The sequence below is a fragment of the Lottia gigantea genome, assembly GCF_000327385.1.
Source record: "Lottia gigantea unplaced genomic scaffold LOTGIsca_11, whole genome shotgun sequence".
Taxonomy (NCBI): Eukaryota; Metazoa; Mollusca; class Gastropoda; family Lottiidae; genus Lottia; species Lottia gigantea.
The window spans coordinates 2,189,034-2,215,483 of record NW_008707001.1 but is presented as its reverse complement, the minus strand read 5'-3'; the positions used below and the strand labels follow the sequence as shown (position 1 = coordinate 2,215,483).

Below are 26,450 nucleotides of genomic sequence, written 5' to 3'. Positions count from 1 at the left end.
ATTTTGGTTACCAATACAACTCGTTTTCATAACAATTTCATCTATCAAATTGAAGGCCTATCGTTCGATTTTACCCTTTTCAAACGCAGACGCAGTGCTTGCCAGGCCATAAGCCAGACTTGATTGTTCGAGGGGCAAGTAATATATCCGAAGGAACAATGGTGAATGGTGTTTAGTTGCAGTAGTGGAATTACTCCCCCCATAAATTACTGCATTCATACGTCGCTATCCTAAAGCCAAAAAAGGTCAATTGTGTGTGATTATATTTCGAATCTTCCCCGACCACCCGTCGACAGGCGACAAGCTCTTAATATTATTAAAAAAAGAATTGCGAAATCCGAAAAAAACATCTTCTCTTTTTATTAATTTTATTTCCTGTTTAGATTTGAAACCCACGGGTGTGACAGATTGAGATTGGTATAATTTGAACAAGAACAAAATGTAAATCGCAAAGGTTCAGAGAACTATTTCAATGATTTATAGTAGCATTGTGGCATAGAATATAGAAACCTACAAATTACTATTGCGCAAAACAAATTCTGAATGAAATTTTACTAGTTAACATTGCCGCATCTTTATACAACAGGAAATAATTCCACAGGTAAAAAGAAAGTGTTTAATTTTTATTTTGTAACTCTCAGTTGCTTCACTTATATCTATTAAAATTTGAATGTCTGGGTAATATTTCTCTTAGTGCAGCAGTGAGAGTTATTCATCATCTGACAAACAAATATCAATGCTAAAATAACACGAAAACATGGTTTTCAAGGACATTCTAGATTGAAAAAGATAAGAGCGTACGCGTAAAAAATATTTTACATTTTCAACTTTCTGAATGAAATTACTTTTCTTTTCTTTTTTAATATTTATTTATTTTTTCTTTGTGTTTTTTCCGGTCACCAACAATATTCCTTTAACAAGCTATCGTAAGAATTACAAAATTTTGGTCATTGAAAACTACGATTTATATACATGTCTATGGTAATGCAAATCTAAAGTTTTGTTCCTTATAAAATTTCTAAAAAGATATAGAGAAAAGATCAAGTTAGATAGAATAATAATAACCCACCTTTATATATAAGAATAAACACAGGTAATATCAGATTTAGTATAGAATATTTCCTCATAGTATCACCTGTATCCGAGTTGTCCTGTTTCCCACTACACCAATACCTGTTTCTACCGTCTACTATCTACCTACACAGTCCGTTTACTTCGGTTCATTAACCATCAACCAGGACGAACTCAGACCTGCGCAGTACGACAGGTGACACGGCAATTAAACAGGGAGATGAAACCATGGGCGTTTTATTGTTTATATTATCTAGAATCTAGAATCTAGAATCAAAACAGTGTCTTGGTAAATACGAACAACTTCAGCAGCACGATCGGCACAGAAGAGAGCGTCAAACTCTATTTCAGAAAGGTACAGAAGAGTAGGATCAAAAATGTGCAGCATAAATCTCAATTTCATCAGCCCTATAAAATAGGTAAAGTGAGTGAGATGCCGAAAAGTAAGACAAAAACGATACAGATATGTGGACCTTAAACACCCATGTCATTCCAACAGGTCTCAAGAAAAAATGCTGAAAAGTAGGGGTAATTCATATGTATGGAACCATTTGGGGGGGGTGTTGAAGGATATAGGATATTGCCCACTGGGTCTCTCACGAAGATGATATTAGGTCATCGCCACAGTAACAGGGCTGCTGCAAGATCTATTTGACGCCTGTCGAACTCTGATGATTACAGAGGTCCCATCGACTCATCCCTTTAAAAAAAAACTTGGGTTCCTAACCCTATAAACCATATACCTACAGATGAACAAAAGTTGGTTTCCCATTAACATCAATTTATCTATTAGTTTCAGAAAATGTTACTTGGTTTTGTTTTTTGTTGGGTGGGATGGGTTTTATGAGTATTTTTTTTTTACTTTTTGTTTTTATATGAGTACCTAATATACATTTTTTCTACAAATTACTGAACTTTCTCCTTGGCCGGTACTTTCGTAATTTCAGTTATATATTTAAAAGTGATGAAACTAATATAGTTCAAATTCATTCATTTATTGGGTTCGACTATCCCTGTGTGGGGGGAGGGGTGGTGTGATTAGAAAAGTTCAGAAAACCTCTTTACAATGAAGAGCTGTTCATATTTGCTGTGGTCTGAGCAATGGAATCGGTGTTTCTGAGTTATCTCCCCCTGTCACGAACAGGAAGTCAATAATGCGCATGACCAAATAGTTGACAAGAATGCTGAAATTTTGTAAACAAATCAACTCTTAGAACTCAAAATGTCTTTTCGCGATTTAAGAAGTAAGTATTTAAATAATTTTATTTTTTCAAAGAAAAATACAGCAGCCTCAGATCAATATTACATGTATATGTAAAGAAGAAGCCAAAGGAAAAAGCCATCAGTGGCCACAGTGAGGGGTTTTATTATTGACTTGGCTTGGCTAACAACCGGTAAACTGTCGCATCCCTGCCTAATCTTCTCCCCGTCCCTATACAGCCCTTATAATGTGTGCCAGTATAACTTGGGGCATTGTGTGTTTCTGTGTTATTTATGCTGATATGCCTTAACTTTAAGAGAATTATCAAGAAACCCAGATAGTTTCCCAGCAAGAGCATGCTCAATTGACTTATCAATTGGTTACCTACCTTAAATCAAGTCTTAAAAGACCAATAGACTAATAAATGTTTTATTTTATGTTTCAGATTTTACAGAAATGATGAGAGCCTTGGGTTACCATCGGTTGATATCCATGGAAAATTTCAGAACACCTAATTTTCCTCTGGTAGCAGAAGTTCTTACATGGCTGGTGAAAAGGTGGGAAATAAATACACTTGTAAAGTGTTTAATCATTTTGATTCAAACATGGCTTTTGTTCTTTTGTTTCATAAATTTGCGATAAATGAGTAGCTTGACTTGACGTCATCAAACACTTTTTTTTGTGGAATTGCAGAAACGACAGACGCCTGACTGAAAAATGTAATCCTGCAAATTCATGCTATCAGTGTTGCTGATTCACATACAAAATTGAGAAAACCTCTTTACAAACCTCCTTTTAAACATATTTTTAATTCTTTGTTATAGGTTTGAACCAAATGCTGACGTCCACCCTGATATAGATACAGAACAAGACAGAGTTATTTTTATTAAAACAGTGGCTGAATTCATGGTATGTGACACTTTGGCAAACTTGTTAGGTCACCTTGGTGGCTAGAAAACTCCAAATCTTTTGAAATCTTTGAAGTCCAGCACTTATAGAAGTAGACCTAGTGTTGGTTTTTCACCCCTATCATCTACCAAACAATTTAAACAGACAGTTATGATTGCACGATTTTATATAAGCATGTTAATTGACTCTTATGCATGGCAAGTTAACATAGAGATGACTGGCTGTAGCAATTTTGGTTAGAGAATTGGAATCTTGACATGACATCATTGCTTGGTGGTCATTGATTCTATTTTCGTAGGTAGGCCGTATGGTTTTACTGCTAGAATTTATTCAATGATAAAATATATTAAAACTAAAACAGAACTTTTCAAACAAGATTTGAACTTGTTTATCTGTATTTCAGGCAACTAAAGCTCATATTAAGCTGAATACGAAGAAGTTATACCAATCAGATGGATATGCAGTAAAAGAATTATTAAAAGTTACTAGTGTATTATATAGTGCTGTTAAAACTAATGTAGAAAAAGCTCTGGAAGATGCTGACGATGATACATCTAATGTTTCTTTTGATGTCTCTTCTAGGGTGAGATTGTGGATTTGATATATATTTTACGGGTTGTTTTTATTCATGCTTTAATTTGCATTGTTAACTTAAAGTATAGTTATTTTAACTTCACTTCAATATCTCTTTAAATTTGTACAAAGAATCTGAAAAATTTGAGATTGTTCTGAGTTGCGTGACATTGCTCTGTGAATGGGGCGTCTAAATTCCAATCAAAGATTTCATATAGATTCAGCATCCCCTGAAGAGTTTATTAATACTTCTGTGGTATTTGAGTTTTGAAACTTGGCATCCCTTTCAAAGAGTTCACATAGCTTAGCAACAATGCCCAGTTTGTATTATGGTTTCTCAACTCGACATCCTTTTAGAGAGTCCACTATGCTAATAATCTTGATATTTTTGTTATTTTAGATAAATGATTTAAAAGAAGCCCGAATGTTGGCGTCCTCTATAACAACTAAAGGAGCAGCTTTATATGATTTATTAGGCAAGGAGGTCGACCTCAGGGTTAGTATTTATATTTTATTTTTTAAGTTAATGTGTAATTACTGTGTAAACCTCAATGCTTCCATCCAAATCTGACTGGGACCATGTGTCTTTTGTGAAAAAGCATAGAGTGTTTTTTGGATTGTCAGAGGAATATTAATGTATATCTATTAGTATTTTATATTATTCATAGGAAATGAGAGTAAATGTTGTAGCCAGGCCATTAGAGATCAATGAAGTAGAAAGTGGATTAAAAGGTTCTATAAAGGCAGTAGAGGTAAGAAATTATGATGATTTTTGTAAGTAATTATAGAGACAGAGTTGTAAGTAATTATAGAGACAGAGTTGTAAGTAATTATAGAGACAGAGTTGTAAGTAATTATAGAGACAGAGTTGTAAATAATTATAGAGACAGTTATGATATAATGATGAAAGATCTGTTTTGTCACTTTGACAGCCCTCTAATGGAGTCCATATAACTATAGTCGGGCAAGGCTCCGATTCTAAACATAAATAGTGTAAGAACTCATCAATTTACAGTTTCTATTACTATTAATTCTACCTTGAAATCAAATGGCCTTGGTCTTCTTTGTGTTTTGAATTTTTTCCTGGATATGCATAGATATCTTTACTCATTATAATAATGATAATTTTCCTCATATTGGAAAAACACTTCAAGGTAATATTATTAATTAGGTATATTGATAATATTACAGGCTGATATCAAGAAAACACTGACTATGTTAGATAATGTAGCATCAGATGAGGCGAATTTAGAAGCTAAAATAGAAAAACGTAAAAATGAAATGGAGAGAAACCAGAAGAGATTGATGACTTTACAGAGTGTCAGGTAGTCAACAGATATTTGTCCTTGTTAATGAGACATATCGACATAATCTTAGATAAAGCATGATGTATGGATAAACTATTTCTGAATTTAATTTTTGAGTTAATAAATGTCCGAAATACCAGAATATATTGTATGCTTTTTTAAGTTTATGATTATTTTCACCAATTTTGTTTTTACAATATGTTGTTTTAATCCTGTTTTATATGCACATATTTGCTCCTAGTGGACATTGAAACCAATTTGAGCAATACAATATAACTCAGGATTATAAAGCCAGGAAAAAAAATTGTTAATAGAATAAGATGTAATTAAAGGGAAGTAACTCATGATTATATTCCCCTCTTTGATATTATCTCCCTTTGACAACAGAGTTACTCCTTGCTTTCCTAGGTGTGAATAATACTGTATATAATGAGATATTGTACTGTTATCTATTTTAGACCAGCCTATATGGATGAGTATGAAAGGTTTGAAGAAGATTTACAGAAGTTATATTCTCAATATTTAATTAAGTTCCGTAATTTAACCTATCTTGAACAACAGTTGGAGGAACAACAGAAGGCTGAACAAGATAAACTAGAGGTAGGGTTTGCTTCAATAGGGTAGTGGTAGGTATTATTGGGGGGTTAAAGTCAACACTGGGATGACTTTCAGACACACTGGCACAGGCATCAGAATTTTTTTTCTTACCCCTGAGCTATTCCACTGCCACAAAACAAGATAAAAGGTTCTTAGGTCATCAGAGTTCCCTACTTTGTGTGTCAGGGAGTAAGTATATTGATCCTTCTTGAATGTTTTGAAAGATTTACCCTGAAACTGAATGTATGAGAGTCATGTAAATGAAATTTGCTGCAATTTTTCCTGCTTTTTTCTGAATTTTTATGTATTTTTATTTCAATAATCAGGAAACTGATGCTGCCCTGAAAGTAATGGCTGAAAGATTAAAGAATGAAGAGAGAAAACAACATCAGATCACCCCAGATGATGATGACGATGATGATGATGATAAAAATGTTTTTGGTAAGAAACTATTTTTTTCAAGATCGACATAGTCCTCTAAAATTTGCTAAACCAACTGATAGCTCAAATTTAGCTCTTCCTATAACTTGTGACTTGTATGCTGCAATACTGACACTAATACTATCTCCTTGACTGTGATATAACAACTTTCAAACTGTGTAATGGTCAATATTTTCCCTATAACGCTGGGTTTGAACACTATCTTTTGTGGCGGTGGGATAGCTCAGTCAATAGCAATGTGTATGTCGAACCTAGCTTTTAGATGCCATGGTGGATTGAATCCTCCTGAAGCTAAGATAAATTTTGATGCCACTGCCAGTGCTTTTGAGAGGCAGTCAGGTGATGTCTTTCATCTCCCATAAATGACTCAAAATAAAGAGTATGAATATCTCTGGTCATCTAACATCATGTGTGGATGTGTTTTTTAGGACCTGACGATGATGACAGCGGAGAAGATGAGGCTGTAGGTAGACGAGAACGTCCAGTGAATCACAGAGTAAGACCTGAAGGTAAGAGACTAATAGTTTCTAATAGTTTACTATTACCACTACCCCTTGCAGCTATGGACCTTGGACTCTTCAACCACATGATAGAAAAGGTCCAGTGGAGGAATATTGATACAGTAGAATTTTTAAAAGCCAATTGTGTTTGCTTAGTTTCCAGGCAGTATCTCAGTTCATACAATGTTTAGTTTGAATTTTGTTTAGTGTTGGTGTAACAAACAGTAGTATATGATATATATTATGATTATATTATAGCTGCCGGTGGACAGAGAGGAATGACTGGAGGTCGTGTTGCTGGCTCTATGAACCCTGATCTCAGTGAGGTTAGTTAAATACACATTATCCCACATCTGGTCAGCAGGGAATTTATGACAATTATAACAATTGGAAACAACAGACTAGTCTTGTGTTTAAATGTTTTTAAGGAGAAATAGTCATCTCAATATTTACCTTACCAGCTGATAGAACACAATTTCTGCTATCTATATAATTGTCTAAATATTTACTTTACCAGCTGATAGAGCTCAATTTCAGCTATCTATATAGTTGTCTAAATATTTATTGTACCAGCTGATAGAGCTCTATTTCAGCTATCTGTATAGTCATCTAAATATTTACTTTACCAGCTGATAGAGCTCAATTCAGCTACCTGTATAGCCATCTAAATATTCACTTTACCAGCTGATAGAGCATAATTCAGCTACCTGTATAGCCATCTAAATATTTACTATACCAGCTAATAGAGCTCAATTTAAGCTATCTGTATAGCCATCTAAATATTTACTTTACCAGCTAATAGAGCTCAATTTAAGCTATCTATATAGTCATCTAAATATTTACTTTACCAGCTAATAGAGCTCAATTTAAGCTATCTGTATAGCCATCTAAATATTTACTTTACCAGCTAATAGAGCTCAATTTAAGCTATCTGTATAGCCATCTAAATATTTACTTTACCAGCTAATAGAGCTCAATTTAAGCTATCTATATAGTCATCTAAATATTTACTTTACCAGCTAATAGAGCTCAATTTCTGCTATCTGTATGGTCATCTAAATATTTACTTTACCAGCTAATACAGCTCAATTTCAGCTATCTGTATAGCCATCTAAATATTTACTTTACCAGTAAATAGAGCTCAATTTCAGCTATTTTTAGCACTCTTCAGAATGGTCTGTCTGCCCAGGAGCTCAAAGCTAATAGGTTTAGGAGTAACCTAACAGATAATCCTGTCTACTAGCATACATAATGAACATTGGATAAAGTAATACATTATATTTTCCAGGATTCTGATGGTTCTGATGGATCGGACATTGATCTAGATGATGATGATGTTGATGACGATGATGATGATGATGATGACGATGATGAAATGTTGAATATGAACCAAGTACAGAGAGGTCGCGGTCCCCCACCTAGAAATACTGACTTAGGAGACAGTGATAATGATTTTTGATATGTACATGTTTAAAAAGGAGGGTGGGGTCAGGCATTCTTGGTTGATTTAATTCAGGACATGAAACTAAAATAGAAAACATTTAATCCTTGTAAGATATTTAGAAGTATCACAGCACATTAAGAAATAACAGTTTTATGGATATCATCTTCTCTTTATTATTTGAACATTATTTTACCAATCATGTGGCTGCCCTCTCCTTAATTATCCCATCGCTGGAAGGGGAAGCCGCGTGATTGGTTAAAACAGAGGTCAAGCAAAGGTTAACAGAATGAAAAACTGTATCTAACTTTACATTCCACCATATTTCATAAAGAATCAAAATCACATATCAAAGTCTAGATTTCAAAAAGCCTACTTATGGCACCCTCAAACTGGAATGAACTCTTCTGCTCATGCATACTTTCCATCAATATTATATCATGTAAGCCTGATTGGAAGAGTTTATTTGTCAAATTAGGGGTTGTGTTTGAAATAGAAGAAATCCAAGCCAATTTATTTATTTCTATTTTTATGTCTGATTTATGTTTATTATTGTATATCTGTGATAGTCATTAAAAATATTCACATAAACTATGTCATATTCTGTTTTAGTCACCCTGGATGTATTGAGTATTCCTTAATAAATCATATATAAGTTCTGAATCATGCTTCTGATATTTTAAGGCCTTGTCTCTCAAAATACTTGCCATTGAATTTTTTTTTTAAATTTATATGGAAAAAAATTGATTGTTAATTTTTTTTAAGAAATAGGGCCCAGATTTGACCAGTTTAGTTTACTTCTGTGTGTCGTGAAACTTATAGTTTAGCTGTTAAACATATGTCCACAATTTTTTGATATCAAAGCCTCAAAATAATCCAAACTAGTATTTTGCCTATTCTCTTTGACTTGGCAGCAATGGATTTTTTTTTCAAATTTGGGGTATGCATACACATGGATACAAGGGCCAATATTCAATACAATCACAGGAAATGTTCCCTAATCTTACAGCTTAACTCAATCCAACCAAACTTCTTGATAGACTTCTCAGACTCTGATTTTTCCAATCCGTTTTTAGAATGAGTAAGGATGTTGATTAAAAGCTCAAAATTGTAGATCTAATAAGGTTTGAAGAAATTCAACCATGCAGTGATATGTTGTGCATTGGAGGGGATTCGAACCCAAGACACTGAGTAGACACCCGAACACCTGAACCAATCAAAGGGCTGGGGATATCCTTGTATAACAGTATTCTATAAATAGTAATAGTATGGAATGTAACAAGTATTTCTATTGGATGATAGATGGTGGCATCAGTAAGAAACAATTTGATTGGATGATGAAATTATATAAATATTAGGAAACTACCTCATTGAAGTCCATTTACTCTGTGTTCGCAGAGCTTACAACTTCATCGGATGAAATAAGCTAGTAAGTATCTAGATAGTGGACTAGATTTCAGTAAATAAGATTTGACAGGCCTAGATTACGATAAACAAAACACCCGTGTATATAATTTATCTCAAATGGGTGTAATTTGTGAACACTGCATTCAATCATTCTAAAGAAAAAGGGATTTTTTGTGTTTTGATTTAGAGCGGGAAATAGGCTCTATTTCCTACATGCTTTCTTTCTCTTATTTTCACTTTTACTTTAGCACCGTATCGTCACTTGCACTTTGATTTTAAGCTTGCACATTATTTTACAATCTGTCAGTTCCCTAGCTTTGTAAACTTCTATTGTGAGATGTCACTTTGTTTTCAGCCAAAATTTAATGAAATCTTTGTAGAGTTTAGATCTAGAGCGGTTTGGCTTCCACTTCTAGCTAGGCCTTAATCAGTTAGGCCTAATGTGAAATTATCTTTTGTCTTATGTCCATCTCAATTCAATGCTTTTTTTTGCTATGAGGTAGAGTTTTGGCATGTGTTTTTAGGATCATGAATTGAATGTCTAGATCTATCTCTTTAGTGTGCACTGTCATAAACCTCAATTATAATTAGGCTACTAGGCTAGAGCTGAAAATAATGTGATTGTAGGCCTACAAATCTATAAAAAGTGAACTGACCATTGACTGTCATTGATCATCACTGGCATTAGGCCTATAGGATTAGGCCAAGTTAGATCTACTTTCAAGTATAAAATCACATTATTACAAAAGCTTTTGCCAAGTAGCCTAATTGATGTTTGAGTTTTATGACAGTGCATGATATCCATGGTAACCTAACCTAACCTAGGTGCTTGCTTGTGTACAGGTACAGCGTCCAATATATCTTAAATATCAAATTTAATCTTTTGTATTATCAGTGAATATGAACAAACATTTTGGAAAAAAGTACATCCCTAAGCCTAGCAATTTATAACTTGCTTCTCAGGAATATCAACAAAAAATTGTTATGCTATTGTTTGATATCTGAGACATTTATGGCCTCTATTTGCATCATTCCAATTTTCCAGCAGATGCAAATTGATGCTATCGTGTCCCTTTTACAATCCTAATTTTGGATCCTGTAAAACAAGCACCTGTTATCTTACCCTTTCTCTCTTGCATGCTTATCCTTGTAGCCTACTAACCCTATTCTATCTAGTTTGGTGGAGGAAAGATTTTGTTGTTCTGCTTATGGCTGTAATTTCCTGGTTTTCTAGAAGAATTTTACAGAAATATTTCTTTACAACCAGTAAGAATACAAGGTATTTTGAAATTCGAACGAAACGGCAGTTTTTAAGACGAGAATGTATCATGGTGATTGTTTATGAATATAAGAATGATAATGAACTGTTTGATGTGGTGATGATGTAAAGTGCATGATTTAGGGTGAAGTTTTATAATTTATCAGCACCCTATTAACCCAATGCACTTTATATTGCGCCTTTGCTTTTAATTTTGATTGGCTAGCATGCTTTCAGTTAAAATAGACTTTCAGAGACACAGCTTATAATGTTATTTGATGCCATGGTTTTTGGTTTTAGTTGCTGTATCCTTTCAGAGAGTCCACATAGCTAATATTATTTTGATGTCTAATACCATGACCTAGCTTAAATTTCAGTATCCTTACAGAGAGTCCACATAGCTAAAATTATTATTTGTTCCTCAATACCATAACCCAAGTTTTAAGTTTTAGTTTCCTTATCCTTTTCAGAGAGTCCACACCACTTAGCAAGTTTAAGTTTCAGAGAGTCCACATAGCTAATAATATTATTTAGTCTGTGATACCATGACCCAAGTTTTAAGTTTCAGTTGCAGTATCCTTTCAGAGTGTCCACACAGCTAATATTGTTATTTTAATATTTGATTATGTAGGTACCTAAGCTACAAGATGAGTGGTCTAAACTTACAGAATGATATTAGTAAAGATGATCCAGAGATGTACGACCTCATTCGAGCTGAAAAATCACGACAGCTTCGAGGATTAGAACTGATTGCTTCAGAAAATTTTGCCAGCAAAGCCTGTCTACAAGCTCTTGGGTCATGTTTGAATAATAAATATTCAGAAGGTCAACCAGGTCAAAGGTCAGTAGAGTTAATACATTGTTGACTAACTGGTAGGGCATTATAGGAATTCATTACCAGTAACTTCTGTCCTTTTTCAAGTTAACTTATCTTGTCTTCATTATATCGATCAAGAATGACATGTCAGTTGTAAAACTTTAATTTCGTTTAGAAAAAATATGCTGATAGCCATTTATGTCAATTCTTAACTTTTATTAGTTTACATGCAGTTAGATTAAAGTCCAATCCATATCTAAATGTATTTTATTCAGTTAAGTTGTTGCACATGTTAATGGATCTGTCTAGATTTAAATACAGTGGAAACAGCCAAGATAGTTCACTTAGCTAAACAATATTCAGTTAGGATTTCACACATTATAATGCATATCTAACTGTCCTAGATCTATATAATATATTTACATATAGTTGAAATTGTATTACAATGTTAATATTGTTAGCCAGTTCGATCTAGCTGTTATCTTTCAAGGTTGCAATTATTATCAAGAATTTGAATTTAAAGTAGCAGTTACCTTCATTTAGTGGATATCTTTCAATTTGAATAAACGACAGATTTTTTACAAAAATAGTTGTCACAGGATTTTGATGAAACAAGTAGTATGTGGTTATGTATTTAATTCAGACCTCATTCAAGCTGTATAGATATAATTCTAGGGTTACTGGGTTACTGCCCTTGACTTATCCAAAATATTATGTCATCATTGAGTAATTGATTTGTGAAAGCAGCATACTTTGGTTCCAACCCTGAATAGTTAGAGATGGGACAATAGTTCAAGGCCCTTTGTTTTACCATCTTTACTTTGTCTTTTACCTTGTCCTCAAAGGCCACCCTTTGAATCCAATCAAATCACTGCATTCGGTGATACAAGAATGGTAGCTGTTGCAGTCAAGGTATAAGACACGTTTCCCAAAAGTTTGACATTGTGTAGATGATGTACTTTAGGCACCTGACCAATACTCTTTTTAAGTCCTTGAGCATCTCTGAACCTTGTTGCCTTGTTTGATATTACAGATATTATGGAGGAAATGAAGTGATTGATAAAGTAGAGAGATTGTGTCAGAAGAGAGCTCTTGAAGCGTTCGGTTTGGATCCAGAGAAATGGGGAGTGAACGTCCAGCCTCATTCAGGATCTCCAGCTAATTTTGCTGTGTACACAGCTGTAGTGGAGCCCCACGGTCGTATTATGGGTCTCCATTTACCAGACGGAGGTCATCTTAGTCATGGTTTCATGACTGGAACGAAGAAAGTGTCAGCCACTTCTGTATATTTTGAATCGTTTCCATATAAAACCAGTCCCAAAACTGGTCTGATCGATTATGATGAACTAGAGAAAAATTCACTTCTTTTCTTACCAAAGCTGATTATTGCTGGTAGGTTGCTAATATCTGTCTCTAGGTAGCTCATGTTTGTAAAAACCCTGTTTTTTTTATATCTTATTATGCCATATCACAATATGTATCATATCGTGACCCTTGTATCGCAATACGTATCGTGGCATGATTGACGACACCAAGCACATCATAATACTGCATGGCATTGTAGAAATTTCAAGGAGTAGAGCATTTCATTTGTTTACTCACACAGATATGACTGAGAACATTCTTGCATAACCCTGAAATATTTTCAGGAACAAGCTGTTATTCAAGAAATCTAGACTACAAGAGGTTCCGTCAGATAGCCGATGGTGTGGGAGCGTATGTATTAGCTGATATGGCTCACGTCAGTGGGTTGGTGGCTGCAGGGTTGGTTCCCAGTCCTTTTGAACATTGTGATATTGTTACGTCCACTACTCATAAAACGTTACGAGGTCCCAGATCTGGAATTATCTTTTTCAGAAAGGGTGAGTTCATGTTTGAAATATTACCATCATTGCTTTCTTTCAATGAGAAACAGAGGGTATCCCAGCAAGCTTATTTATTTAGGATTCTGGCCATGTATTCTTGAAACATTCTTAGCTCTAGGATGTCCTTGCTTCTTATCTTAAAACATTGCTTCTAGGATACCCTAGCGCTAAGGTTTGAGAATACGTGGCCTGTGGTTTGATCTCCTGAATACAAGATTATGATACTGACTTCGTTAAGCATACTTTTGAAAGAAAAAGAAATCAAATTCAACAAAAATGGACCTCTCGAAGTCACGCTGTCCACCCTTTTAAGACCAGACTTCGGAGATATTGCATGTAGCTATAACAAATGTCATATCAACAGTATCTGACCATGAGATAGTAAATAACACTCTGAAAGTGAGAAGAGGAAGTGTGTACTGAGTCTTAAAGCTAAAAGTGATATTGAATTTTTGTCTTGTGTAATTCTGTTATACAGGAGTTAGAAGAACTTTGAAGAATGGTACAGAAGAGATGTACGATCTGGAAAAGAAGATAAACGAAGCTGTGTTTCCAGGGTTACAGGGTGGACCACATAACCATCAAATAGCTTGTAAGTTCTCAGTAGTGGTTATCTCCATCACACGTCTTATTTGCTATGTTAAGGGCAGTGACTCGTCATGTCCAGACTGGTCAAAGTTGACATTGAGTTGATGTTATTCATTAGTATCTACAATCTAATTTCGGACCAGTTAAGCAAACTGAGGAGCAGTAACTCGATTGTAATGACCATAAATTCTATATAGTAAATTGATTTGTTTTCCAGCCGTTGCAGTAGCCTTAAAACAAGCATCATTACCAGAATTTATAGAATATCAGAAACAGACTATGGCCAATGCTAAAGCCATGTCTAAAGCCTTAATTGATAGAGGCTACACTGTTGTGACAGGTAATTAATTACGAAATTTCCCTCATTGCACACTTAAGGAGCTTTGCTAACCTGAAGGTATTGGGTTCAATTCCAACATGGGTCAAGATGATACATTCGAATTTTTCAGCCACGGTTTTCCCTGTCAGTGATATAGGTGGGAGGGGCTGACATGGAAAAAAGGTCTTCTTTGGGACAATAAACAGAGGGCCCTGTGTGCTACAGAATGTACATGTTGAAATTCCCTCAACAGTTGAAAATAGAAACAGAGTAGGTTATTGCATTAGTCCTGGGAAAATTTCCCTCCTTGTACACTGCCTTGTTTGTGTCAATTAACCCAATCAGGTGCAGAAAAGCAGGACGCAAAACTCCATTCATTTTATTTCATTGCACATTAATGACTAATGTAATTTGCGTATAATATCGAAGTGCTTTCAATGCACATAAATGTAGAAAATTGACAATACAGGACATATATCTTATAAAATTAAAGACTGTTTTTCCTTTGTTTACTCTATCAAACATCTATTTTATAGGAGGAACTGATACTCATCTGGTCTTAGTTGATATGAGACCCCAGAAATTAGATGGCGCCAGATCAGAGAAAGTATTAGAAGAAGTTGGAATTGCCTGCAACAAGAACACCTGCCCAGGGGATAAGAGTGCCCTGAAACCCAGTGGATTGAGATTGGGAACCCCAGCTTTAACTTCTAGAGATATGAAAGAGAAAGATATCGTTCAAGTAGTTGAATTTTTCCATCAAGGTTGGTTTTTGATAAACATCTAGTAGGAATTGGATTTATGCATTTTGATTTAGACTCAATTATTTTTTTGTCAGTCTCCATTGTAATCTAAGGAAATTTGTACCAAGGTCACATACTGGCGACATATCAAGCTATTAACAGCAGGCAATAACGTGCTACTTTCCTGTCTATCCGAATCACTTTTACAAGTGAGTATCAGCAAATTAAGAATTGAGATTAAGCGTCTTGTGATGCCACTATCACAAAAGCTGCTAATGATGAACATGTACCTTTGCATTAGTGGCGTCATTAAACGCAGAGTTTTAGTGGAATTGCAGGAACCACAGACATCTGATTGAAGATTAGAATGGTCAAATTAATCAGTGCCTGAGATACACATACAAATTTTAGAAGACCTTTTTAAAATCCCTTTTAAGCCACCCTACCGTCAACTAAGGGATTTTATTTTCAAATTAAATTCTATGTAAGTAAAGGTATGATCATTGTTTTTTCAGCTATTGTATTAACTGCTGAGGTAGCTGCTAGTTCAGGGCCAACTCTGAAAGAATTTAAAGCCAAACTGGAAGATCAACAAGTCCGAACCAAAATTGAACAAATCAAGAAGCATGTTGAAGATTTTGCTATGAAATTTCCAATGCCTGGTTTTGACGATTGGTGAAAAGTGAGATTTAAAGAGAATTCTATGACTGAAATCATGTCTTTTAGGGGCCTATACACGTTCAATAAAACCATCAATTTGTTCAGTTAATATCATTGAAGTGTGTGTTTATATTAATTACAAATATTGTCAATAATCATCATAGAGTCGATATATTGACGGATCAAAATCGTTTTGATTTTTATTGACTCATAATGAGTCACTCGTCGACATAGAGCATCAGTGGTATTGAAACATAATATTGACTGTGTGGAGAATCCATTGATATAGTGGGTCAATATTTTTGAATCATGGCATTTTCTGTCTAAAATATTGATGACAATATATTGATGGTTTTATTGAACATTATGGACCCCTATTTGGGTTTTTTTTATATTAACTGCAATATTTTCCAGAAGAAATTTTATTTTGTGCCATTATTTTCATAAATTTACATTGTTCTTAAATCTTGTAATCCTTTGACAAAAGAAGTGCCTTTTCTAATATGCCAGTACTCTTATTTTTTTTAGAGATTTTTGCTTGCATATTCATTGAATTCTTTTATTTCAATTGACCAAAAAAGTGTCTTAATATAGAATTGTTGAACAGAATACTGCCCAATACCTAGTTTTCATAACTTGTGTCACGCTGTGTAATCTATTGCAATAGCAGCCCAACAATCGTAATATTACAGGAGTTAAGCAGACAGCCCTAAAAAAACAAATGTTATATGATGTACTGTCAACTGAGAGCACGACAGGTTTCTCTGGGGTCCATAGATAGAATTTTACAATGGTTATTGTTTTGATTAATTGTTATTTTGTTTGTTGTGTTAATGATGTTAATTCTTAAGTTAAATCCATACTTAGTTAAAGGGACAGATGCGCCATTAACTTTCAAACTCGTATAATTCTGGACGCACATGGATTTGAAGGTTCAAATTTGGACGGTGAGCTGTGAATACTACTACTGATTGGCTGAGGCAAATGGCACATCTGTTCCTAATAGTTAAATTCTTTTATTTGTATTTTAAGGGTAGTAGGTCTCTAATGAAATTGTTAATTTTAATTTCCTGTAATAATCATGTATTTGTTGAAACAATATTAGATATATTATGCTTATCCTCCACAAACAATTCTGATTTGAGGACTGGTATCAGGTGTTTTGTCAGAGTGAAAATGACCTGCCTACTGGAAACACCTGCGACAGTACTTATTCTTGTTGCACTTGAATACTGTCAAAAAAAATCAGTTGGACTCTTAGAGATATAAGCTAATGGGTTGAAAACTTGTTTGAAATTTATTCAGTTTCTGAATCTTAATGCAATGTAAATAAATATGATACCATGTTTTATTTTCTAGCCTTATTTTAATCCACAGTTAAGATAATCATTGACATTTAAGGGACAGATGCCGCATTTTGAGGGGGGAGGGGGGGGATTGATATTAGTCTTGAATGTATTAATTAGTCTACAGAAGTACTAGAAATGTACGAAATTTACATAATTCCTTCAAAAATATCTCAAACTAGGAATTTTACTCACTATTTCTATATATGTCTTTTTCATATATTACAGCGCATCTTAAATTGACAAATTGTCATTTGAACTTTCAAACAGAGATAATTCTGGACACACATGGATTTGAAGGCTCACATTTAGACTGTGAACACTACTACTGATTAGCTGAAAAATTCCAGTTTGTTAGACTAAAGTATGATCATATTGAATCAGAAATGAAACTCATAACACAAATGTAAGGGTAACATCATTAAAATCTGAATTGATTAAGCTATTTAATGATACTTTCAGATAAAGTTTACCCTAAAACATTTCTAAGAAAGGCCATTTTTTCAGTGACATCACATAAACCATTCTTTCATATGACATCACCACCTTTACAATAGATGAAGTAATTTGCGTTTTGAGCACCGCATTCAATATGTTAAAAATGAGGCAGGAATAAAGTATTTGGTTGAACACGATTACAACCTTTACTCCCTAACTAAAGATTTCCTCCAAGAGCAAATGATGTGGTTCTGTAAGCTTACTCTATGAACTTGAAGGCATGTTTTAAGTAAGACCAAATATACTTTAGTTGGCCGGAAAGAACCAAAACCAAATGATGTGGTTCTTTAAGCTTGCTCTATGAAGACAAGTTCCAAGTTAATTTTTCATGAATCCTGTCCAATTTTTGCTGGAGCTCACTATTATTCACAACTATTGTCCTCTCATATCTATCACATCACAAACCCTTGATACAATATATAATACAGGTCCATAGTTAGTTAAAATATTATCAACTGATAGGACACAGTTCACTCTACTTCCACTGTACCACCAGCACTTTCTAGCTCTGACTTCAACTTCTCACTGTCTTCTTTAGATATCTCATCTTGAACTATTTGAGGTAAGGATTCTACGTATTTTTTTGCCTATAAAATAAAGTACGATTTCTTTTTGTGATTTCTCTAAAATATAATATTGACATCTACAGTACTGCTGGCATTAATCTTTTGATCTGATAAAAACCGCCTCACAACTTCATCGAGTTGGGTCAAAAGGTTAATTTGAAGAACGTTCTAGAGGGCTGTTATTAAACTTTAACTGAAGTGACTATTAAAAATAAAAGGTAATAAATAGACCACAGTCTATCATGTGTATTTTCATTGAAAAAAATAGACTTAACAAACCTGGACAAGATTCATATCAGGTAGTAACGCTTTAATTGCCTTGATCAATTGAATCTTTTTACTTTCATCATATTTTGTTAATTTTACAGTAAAAATAGTTTTTTCTCTTTTAACTTCCGTTTCCTCTTCTTCTTCAGCCTTGAACAAAAAATAATCTTAGTTCAACAAATAATACTACAGTTCTATATGTGATACTATATGTTTTACTGGTAGATTACAAGCTGTTATGACAAACGTTCCCTCATTGTCCACTGCATGGTGTTGCAGATTGTCATAAGCCTATTGTGTGCAAATTTTCTTCAAAACGAACTGAGAAAAAACCTAATAGCATCTATATTAAAGACCCGCTGCCATACATAAGTGATGGGAATACATTGATAGCAGATCATGTTTACACTTTTCGAAACACCTGATGGTTCTTCTGTTCTTCCACTACTATAATATTTTTACTCCTGATTTTGCCATTCTTTGGACAAGATTTTTGATTGGCAGAATTGTCTTGCTTGTACAGATTTTTATAATGACATTACCTTTGGTGCTGCTGTAGCCATACCCATTGCCATAACTGGTGCATCTTTTATATTTAAAGATTTCTATAATATAAGAATGATAGTAATTAATTAATTCTCTCAATTGCGGATAAAAACCAAGCATATATTAGAAAATTTGTTAATAATTTCAATAAAAAAAATTTTACCACAACCTGTAAAATCTGACTTTAATTATATAAGCAGAAAATCTATTATACATTGGCATTTACTCATGTTACATTTAAAGCCATAGTACCATATCAACAGCCTGTTATGTATTTATAAGCTTACCCACCTTCAATAATTCATTTAAATCTGCTACTTCCACTAACGTAAGTTTACTGATATCGTCTACTAACTGCACTATTTTAGGTTGATATTGTTTGTTTTCCCCTTCTAAATGAGGCTCTGGTATAGCTGTAGATAACAACCTTGCTGGCTGCCGGTTAATTACTGTTTTTAAAACATGTCTGAAAAATTGAAAGCATTATATGAAGACAGTGTTTGGATTCAAGGGGCCGGTTCGCCATTTTTCAATGTACAAAAATGGAATAATTCCTTCAAAAATAACTCAAACTTAAGAAGTTTTTTTCTTCTATTTCTTATCTTTCTATATGTGGCTAGAGTCTCAAGAACACTGATACTGGTACAATTGGTCAAACAGATTGCTAACTTGTCTCTTTAAACTTGTCTCTTGTTGTGTTCACTAATAGTAACAATATTAACAGGTTAAACCTTAATCTAATGTGACCTTGTCCAAGCCACACCAAGGTGATTTGTTTATATGAAATGGCCAATGAATTAGGTATTTGAATTTAGTTTTTATATTTCACCAGTCAGTCTACCTATTCACAGTCCACCAGCAGTCCATAATGATTGTATGTAGGTGTTACAGTTGACAGTTCATGACAGCCAATCAAACTGCTAACGACCTGAGACAGGCAAACAAATCACTGATGGCCTTCAGAAATGAAATCTCATAATTTTCACTTCTTGCTGATTGATTTAAAGTTTGAGATAAGTGAATATAACTAGGTGTTGACATTAGACTTTAGAGTGAATATGTTGTCCTATGCGTGAAGTGCAAATTTGGTGGGTTTCAACGCATAGTATGTCTTTTAAAATGAATCCTTATGTGACGTTTAGAGGTGGAGATTAGTATTAGTTGAGAAAACGATAAATCTAAAGTAACTGACATATGCACTGTTAGTTAGGTTAGGTTTCCCAAGGTCCAAAGTTAAATAATACTAGTTGCACAGTCTCATCAGGTGTTCCAGAAAATGATAGATTGCATTTTCAGTAATCAGGAAAATTAGGACAAATTATGACACCAGGTTTAGAACCTACAATTTTTAATCAACTTTCTACGGGATTAGTTATATAAAATTACATAATAGGGATTAATCAGATCAAACACCAATCAACTGTTTTCTGTTGACAAGTCAAATGAAATGTATTTTAACTTTTCTCGGAATAAGAATTTAAGACAACACGGTTGATAATGCAAACTCAACAATGAAATATTTATATCTACCAACCTTCTGCAGTAACTGTTAATTCGACTTACAAGTCGTAATGTAGAATGCATCGTGAAAAGTTTCGAAGTTTGACTCAAAACCTTCAAATTTATTAACCGGAAGTCCTCTATCCATGCGGTAGCAAGACAGCAGTGAAATATTCGTCGCACCTGATTGGTCAAAATTATACCGTTCTTATCTTCAACATTGAAGAGCTGTTTCCGGTTAATTTCACGTGCGTTGTTTATCAACATAAACAAACATTATTATCATGCCTAAAGCTCCAAAATTAAATGTATCGGGCAATAAAGCGATACATCCAAACAGCAGAAAGGCAACAGTGTTCCAACGAGACCAAAAACATAAAGCACGCATTGACGGCAGCCGACAAGTCAAATCGTTAAGACAAGATGCATCTTTGGACAAGTTTTTGTGGTTTCAGCAAAATATGGACGAAGAAAAATTAGTATTTAGTAAAAAGGAACTGACAGATTTAGTGTTGAAATACATGGACAGATTTGAGGAAGAAATCGAACAAATTTCCATAGTCAATTCAATAGGGTGCAGAGCCAACTCTAAGAATCAACACGCCTCTAGGTTGGATTCTATAAAATTCACCCAGGATAAAGAAGAAAACGAATTTTCATCCACTGGACTGGAGGTGCCTAACTTAATGAAAAAGGGAAACGTTGAACTGTTTAAAGCCTGGGGAGGCGAAATGAGATATTTTAGTAACATTGTGAAAATTAAGATCAGTAAAAGAGATGCCGAGAAATTTGAACTTGAGAAAAGTGAAAAAGTTATGGAATAATAAATTACAAATTGCGTTTAATTTGTTTCTAAAACATAGTTTCATTTTAGCCTCTATCATGCAGTCTATGTGCATTAAGTTCACATTTCAATTCTTCCTCAACTTCCTCTGAAAACCTTCTATCAAACTCCCAACAGAATCAAATCTATTCAATCAGAATAATGCTAAATCATGTCAAATATTTCTGGCACGAGAAATATATACAAATACAAAGTCTCCAACTGAACACTTGTCGCCATTTTTATTGTCAGTTAATATTTTTTATACCACCAGATTGATATCAAACAAAAAATTCTTTTTATCCATCATAACATTTAAAGAAAGATTGCCACCAATTGGTGGTAATATTTCACCAGAATGCTCGCAGCGCCAATTGTAGGATAATTATAAGGAGGTCATTCTGTAATGTCCTGGCGATTTTATTTCTACGAGATTCCATAAGTCATAACTATCTCCTTTGGCATTTCTGTTTGAAAAAATTAGGCAATGGTTTGAATCGAATTGGTAATTATTGGCAGATGGCAAGTTAATGTCCGCTTCCAGCTAACTGATATCACAGACTAGGTAGTTGTTGGTAGATGACAAGTTAACGCCCGCTTAAGGCTAACTGATATCACAGACTAGGTAGTTGTTGGTAGTTGACAAGTTAACACCTGCTTCCAGCTAACTGGTACCACAGACTAGGTAGTTGTTGGTAGATAACAAGTTAATGTACTACCAGGAATCCACCTCGTGGTGTTACCAAATAGAATATATTCATATCATAGATTTACGCTTTGATAAATCTCATGACTTTTACTAACTGTATATATTATACATGATATGGTAAACAACACTGGTGGAAATGCTTTTTGTCTTTGATATTTTTTATCATTTGAATAAAAGGTTATGCTAAAGTATGTGACTAATGATGTATTTATTTGGTTCCACTAGTGTTGTTATAGAAATACCAATGTTAAATAGTCTTCAATACATCAATTGTAGAGCGATATAGAAACACCAATGTTAAATAGTTTTCAATACATCAATTGTAGAGTAATATAGAAATACCAATGTTAAATAGTTTTCAATACATCAATTGTAGAGTGATATAGAAATACCACTGTTAAAATAGTACTCAATACATCAATTGTAGAGCGATATAGAAATACCAATGTTAAATAGTTTTCAATACATCAATTGTAGAGCGATATAGAAATACCACTGTTGAAATAGTGCCCAATACATCAGTTGTAGAATGATATAGAAATACCACTGTTAAAATAGAGCTCAATACATCAGTTGTAGAGTGACATAGAATTACCACTGATGAAATAGGGCTCAATACATCAATAATAGACAAATATGTGATATCGGTCTGGAGAGACCACAGAAAAATGAATTTCTGGTGAAAAAATTAAGAAATTACAAGATGGTAACAAAATTTATTGAAGTTTACAATAACTAGTGAGTCAATAGTGAAATGATTTCATGATTATTGTTGAGTTATATCACATAAAAACAGTTTATACACATTCTATTATACACAAATAGCACACGTGAAAGCTTTCAACCCAAGTCAAAAATCCCCCGACACAAATAGCACATTGGGTACTCAGTTTAGGTCTTTAATTGTCATCATTTTCTTCAATTTTAGGAGCAAGATAATATCTCAATTGTCCCATGTCACCAATTTTATATTCTACAACTGAAATAAGAAACATACCATAAATAAATGATCATTAAATCTATTGCAGGGCGGCACAAGAGTGTATTTATTCCAATGGCTGAAGAATTAGCTTGTGTGACCACGTAAATATGATATCTGTAGTATTTATTCGTCCAATGGAGACAAATTTTATAATCTCAAGAACTATCTTGCATGACCACTAATGTCAACTATCTTTTATGCCTATGCAAAACCATCTGAGCAGATTATTAACAATATATATGATCGTTTTATCTGAAGGAAATAGTCACTTCAACATGCAGTTCTTTTAGTACTACGACATTGGGAATTGAGCATCCACATTAGATTTGTTTAAATTTCATATTACAAAAAAATGAAATGATGGACTTTATCATTTAACATAGGGGAAAGAACTACCAACATCGCCCCTCTCCCCCTTTTGTGGCCCAGCTGAAACCCATTACCTAATGTTTCCTAATAATGCCAATGGTTGTTATTTAAAAAATTCCACTTACCTAAAGGAACATCTTGAGACATGGAAAGGGTAACTTGAGGTGACAAGGGTGTGGCTTTTGTGAAAAAATTTAAATATCTTAAAGCAAAGGTTAAACAGACTCCTTGGCTCATCTCAACTACGACAGATTCTTCTTCTTTATCAGTGTTAATATTCTGAGCAAGTTTGATGTTGCCTAAAAAATAAACAAATGATATACAGTTAGAAGAACGGTGACACATGACTGGATGGTGGATACTAATGAGTATAGAATTTGGTTCCTAATCACAGATGTGTGAAACTGGAAACCTACGGGTAAGTTTACATAGTTAATATTCCGTTCCCAGTAAAAAAACGTGCAGATATTGGAGTTTCTGGATAATCCTCACCGCAAAACTGCTGCTCCACTGTTTATCAACAAAGTTTGTCATCGACCAAGGGATAGTCATTACTGATTTACCAAATGAAATGAATATGGGGTTTCTAGTCCTCAATTCCCGCTATATTACCATTTGTTATCACTTAATAAATGGAACTTTCCATTACTTCTTTAATAATTCAGGAGTCTGAGTCTGAGCCATGCGATAAAAGTTTGTCGTTAGTATTCAATTTTACCCAGAAATGCCCGACTTTTGAGAAACACTCAAATTTGAAATTCAAAATGAAATTACCTGTTCCCAAATCACCAGTGGCAGTAAATTTGACACCTTCTTTAGTACAGGTGATTACAACAGATTCACCAATTTGACTCAAATCTCGACAGACTCGCTGGAATTCTGCTGATGGCATTTTTACCACACAACTATATTCTGTATCCTAGAATAATAAAGCAGAAAAATTGATAAATTGTCTTAGATTTTTTGTCATATATCAACATTAATCAAAGCTTTCTCAAAACTAGTGAAATTTTCTTGTTAACTAAAGATAAGAAATAAGCATTGAGCAGAAGTCCTAGCTCAAGAAGCCTTCTGAACATGGACATCACAAAGAGATGCTTGCATAGACCAGAGTAAAAGACACAGTTTGCAATAGCTTGACTTAGTGAATATGTACAAGATAAAGAACAAATAACCCGGTATAACAAACTTCTGTCACGCTTCACCACAATTCTGTAAATTGTTTTGCAAAAGGTCATATACTTATGAAAGAAGTGTTATGCCATATCCAATCCCCTTCTGTTTGTTATAAATATGTAGATAAGAAAGTTAATATACTCACAGGAATACCCAAGTGTTCAGCATCCAGATCAATCAATTTCATTTCATAATCTGACATCTTTTCACCCTCTAAATATACAAAATATATTCAAAACTAAAATCTTACAGATACGTAAATGTTTCAAAACAGCTTGACTGATATTTTATTTGTTAAATGTACCATCCAATCTAGTGTAGATACAATATGCATTATCATGTAAGGAATTATAGTTAATTTGCCAAAATATAACCCCCAATAAGGTCAATATATCGTGTCATCACTAATCCAAATGCATTGTAGCCCAAGCCCCATCAATTTGCTTCATTTACCAGAGGAAAAATACTTACGTGGAGATTCAAAAACAAATGTAACTTTATCTCCAGCATCTTCAGCTTTGACTGTGACAATATCATCGTTACCAGCACACCGTAAAATCTTAGACATACTGAAATGAGAATGAAAGAAAATTATAGCAACATTAACTTGGCTTCAGTTTAGATATTTAAGGATCGTTGTCAAATGAAAAACATCTGAATATTACTGTGGGTATTTCTCCAGCTGAAAAGACAGCATTCAGAATATGTCGAACATGGCAAAATAAAAATCAAAAACAGGATCATATTATGGAATATTTTTCAAAAGCCATCACTATTTGAAGTTCTATAATAAAAGATGGTTTGAGCTGTCATCTATTTTAATGTAGTAAGAGCCATTGAACATATATTTTACACAAGGAAATAATTTACCGCCAAATTTGACAGCTCTTTGTTTACCTGGCTGTGGCCATTCCGAGGGAAATATTTCGGTCACATCTGTACGTTTCAAAACCATCGCTTCTCATTTTCAGGGAAACTAAACTGACGTGGGAACTGTCCATGGCTTGCAGTGTGATTCCATTTGTACTGCAGTCCCATAACGCTTCGTTCAACAAATCTTTGGTGGCTTCTAAAATCTTCTTGAGAAGAGAACCTTGCACAAGTCGAGCTTCAAACATGGTGAAATCGTGAAATTAAAAATCAATAACAAAGGTATAAACAGTAAAAATGGTGCTTTGATCGTAGATGTTTGATGATCTCAAGGTTCCCAATCAATGTCCGATGTTCTTGGATTAATTCACACAGACAACCGATTCGCAGTCCTCCTTCCCTGAGCTGATTTTGTCACTGACTCCCGCCAATTTTTTCACAACCGCGGGAAATAGTGATGAACAAGCAGCCAGATTGGTTCATTTATAAACTTCCGGATCACCGGTCATGCGTGAAGGCGAGATATTTCGAGATTAGTCAACCAGACGATAAAACTTACAATTTGATTGGTTTCTATTTTGATTATCCAATGAAATCACAGGTAAAGCAAACTATTTTGATCGTTTAAAGTCATTCATGCATATCTAATTAAAGATGGCCACCTTTTCCTGTCAACAATGTTGAAATAAGCAATGTTCTGCTGTTTGTAGAGATTTTACTTGAAAATGTCCATCTTATGATTGCAAATGTTAGTTTTTAAGTTTATGAACCTATTTCGTTTTCATTTATCATCCACTTTGGGCCATGGAGAGGAAGAAATGATGATGATCTTGCAGTCAAAAGTAAACAAACTGAACAAGTGTGCTGAAGTCTGAACTTGCAGACGACAGCGCTTATTAGATTTGCCGGGAATATTATCATCTGTTTCAGTTTCAGATCGTTAGCTCTGTCAATTTTATTAATATTTACATAGTTCATGATTCATAGACCCATGCCCATAGAAAGACAGCGTCTAGAGAAAACAGCTAACTCTAAACTTTGTTGATACAAAAAATCAATCGTCAATGTCATTGCTTGGCTTTTGTCTGATTATTTTGTGTC

General features: G+C 34.1%; 5 protein-coding genes across 5 annotated transcripts; 3 read left to right on the top strand and 2 right to left on the bottom strand.

Annotated features, from left to right (window-relative positions):
- Positions 1-2,232: 2,232 nt before the first annotated feature.
- On the top strand, positions 2,233-8,628 carry LOTGIDRAFT_230213 (hypothetical protein). Its single transcript, XM_009047139.1, has 12 exons — positions 2,233-2,315; positions 2,718-2,829; positions 3,097-3,181; positions 3,585-3,764; positions 4,155-4,250; positions 4,423-4,506; positions 4,946-5,079; positions 5,520-5,661; positions 5,985-6,099; positions 6,528-6,608; positions 6,858-6,925; positions 7,888-8,628. Exons 1-12 carry the CDS (start codon positions 2,294-2,296, stop codon positions 8,056-8,058), a joined length of 1,290 nt encoding a protein of 429 aa, XP_009045387.1. The 5' UTR covers positions 2,233-2,293; the 3' UTR covers positions 8,059-8,628.
- An 809-nt stretch (positions 8,629-9,437) lies between these two features.
- On the top strand, positions 9,438-16,223 carry LOTGIDRAFT_149590 (hypothetical protein). The gene is made up of 9 exons (XM_009047138.1): positions 9,438-9,469; positions 10,587-10,732; positions 11,337-11,546; positions 12,556-12,914; positions 13,172-13,384; positions 13,866-13,979; positions 14,193-14,315; positions 14,831-15,058; positions 15,553-16,223. Exons 3-9 carry the CDS (start codon positions 11,353-11,355, stop codon positions 15,714-15,716), a joined length of 1,395 nt encoding a protein of 464 aa, XP_009045386.1. The 5' UTR covers positions 9,438-9,469; positions 10,587-10,732; positions 11,337-11,352; the 3' UTR covers positions 15,717-16,223.
- A 1,788-nt stretch (positions 16,224-18,011) lies between these two features.
- Positions 18,012-19,787, bottom strand: LOTGIDRAFT_156500 (hypothetical protein; the record flags this gene model as incomplete). The annotated part of the gene is made up of 5 exons (XM_009047137.1): positions 18,012-18,128; positions 18,387-18,524; positions 18,917-18,979; positions 19,212-19,386; positions 19,762-19,787. The coding sequence occupies 5 exons, from the start codon at positions 19,785-19,787 to the stop codon at positions 18,012-18,014; spliced, it is 519 nt and encodes a 172-aa protein (XP_009045385.1).
- Positions 19,788-20,665: 878 nt separating this feature from the next.
- On the top strand, positions 20,666-22,142 carry LOTGIDRAFT_212070 (hypothetical protein). The gene is made up of 2 exons (XM_009047136.1): positions 20,666-21,808; positions 21,869-22,142. Exon 1 carries the CDS (start codon positions 20,705-20,707, stop codon positions 21,242-21,244), a length of 540 nt encoding a protein of 179 aa, XP_009045384.1. The 5' UTR covers positions 20,666-20,704; the 3' UTR covers positions 21,245-21,808; positions 21,869-22,142.
- Positions 22,143-22,244: 102 nt separating this feature from the next.
- On the bottom strand, positions 22,245-25,824 carry LOTGIDRAFT_185272 (hypothetical protein). The gene is made up of 6 exons (XM_009047135.1): positions 25,377-25,824; positions 24,951-25,048; positions 24,625-24,692; positions 24,078-24,222; positions 23,429-23,602; positions 22,245-22,931 (listed from the first exon to the last, which is right to left on the bottom strand). Exons 1-6 carry the CDS (start codon positions 25,595-25,597, stop codon positions 22,852-22,854), a joined length of 786 nt encoding a protein of 261 aa, XP_009045383.1. The 5' UTR covers positions 25,598-25,824; the 3' UTR covers positions 22,245-22,851.
- Between the last annotated feature and the right edge of the window lie 626 nt (positions 25,825-26,450).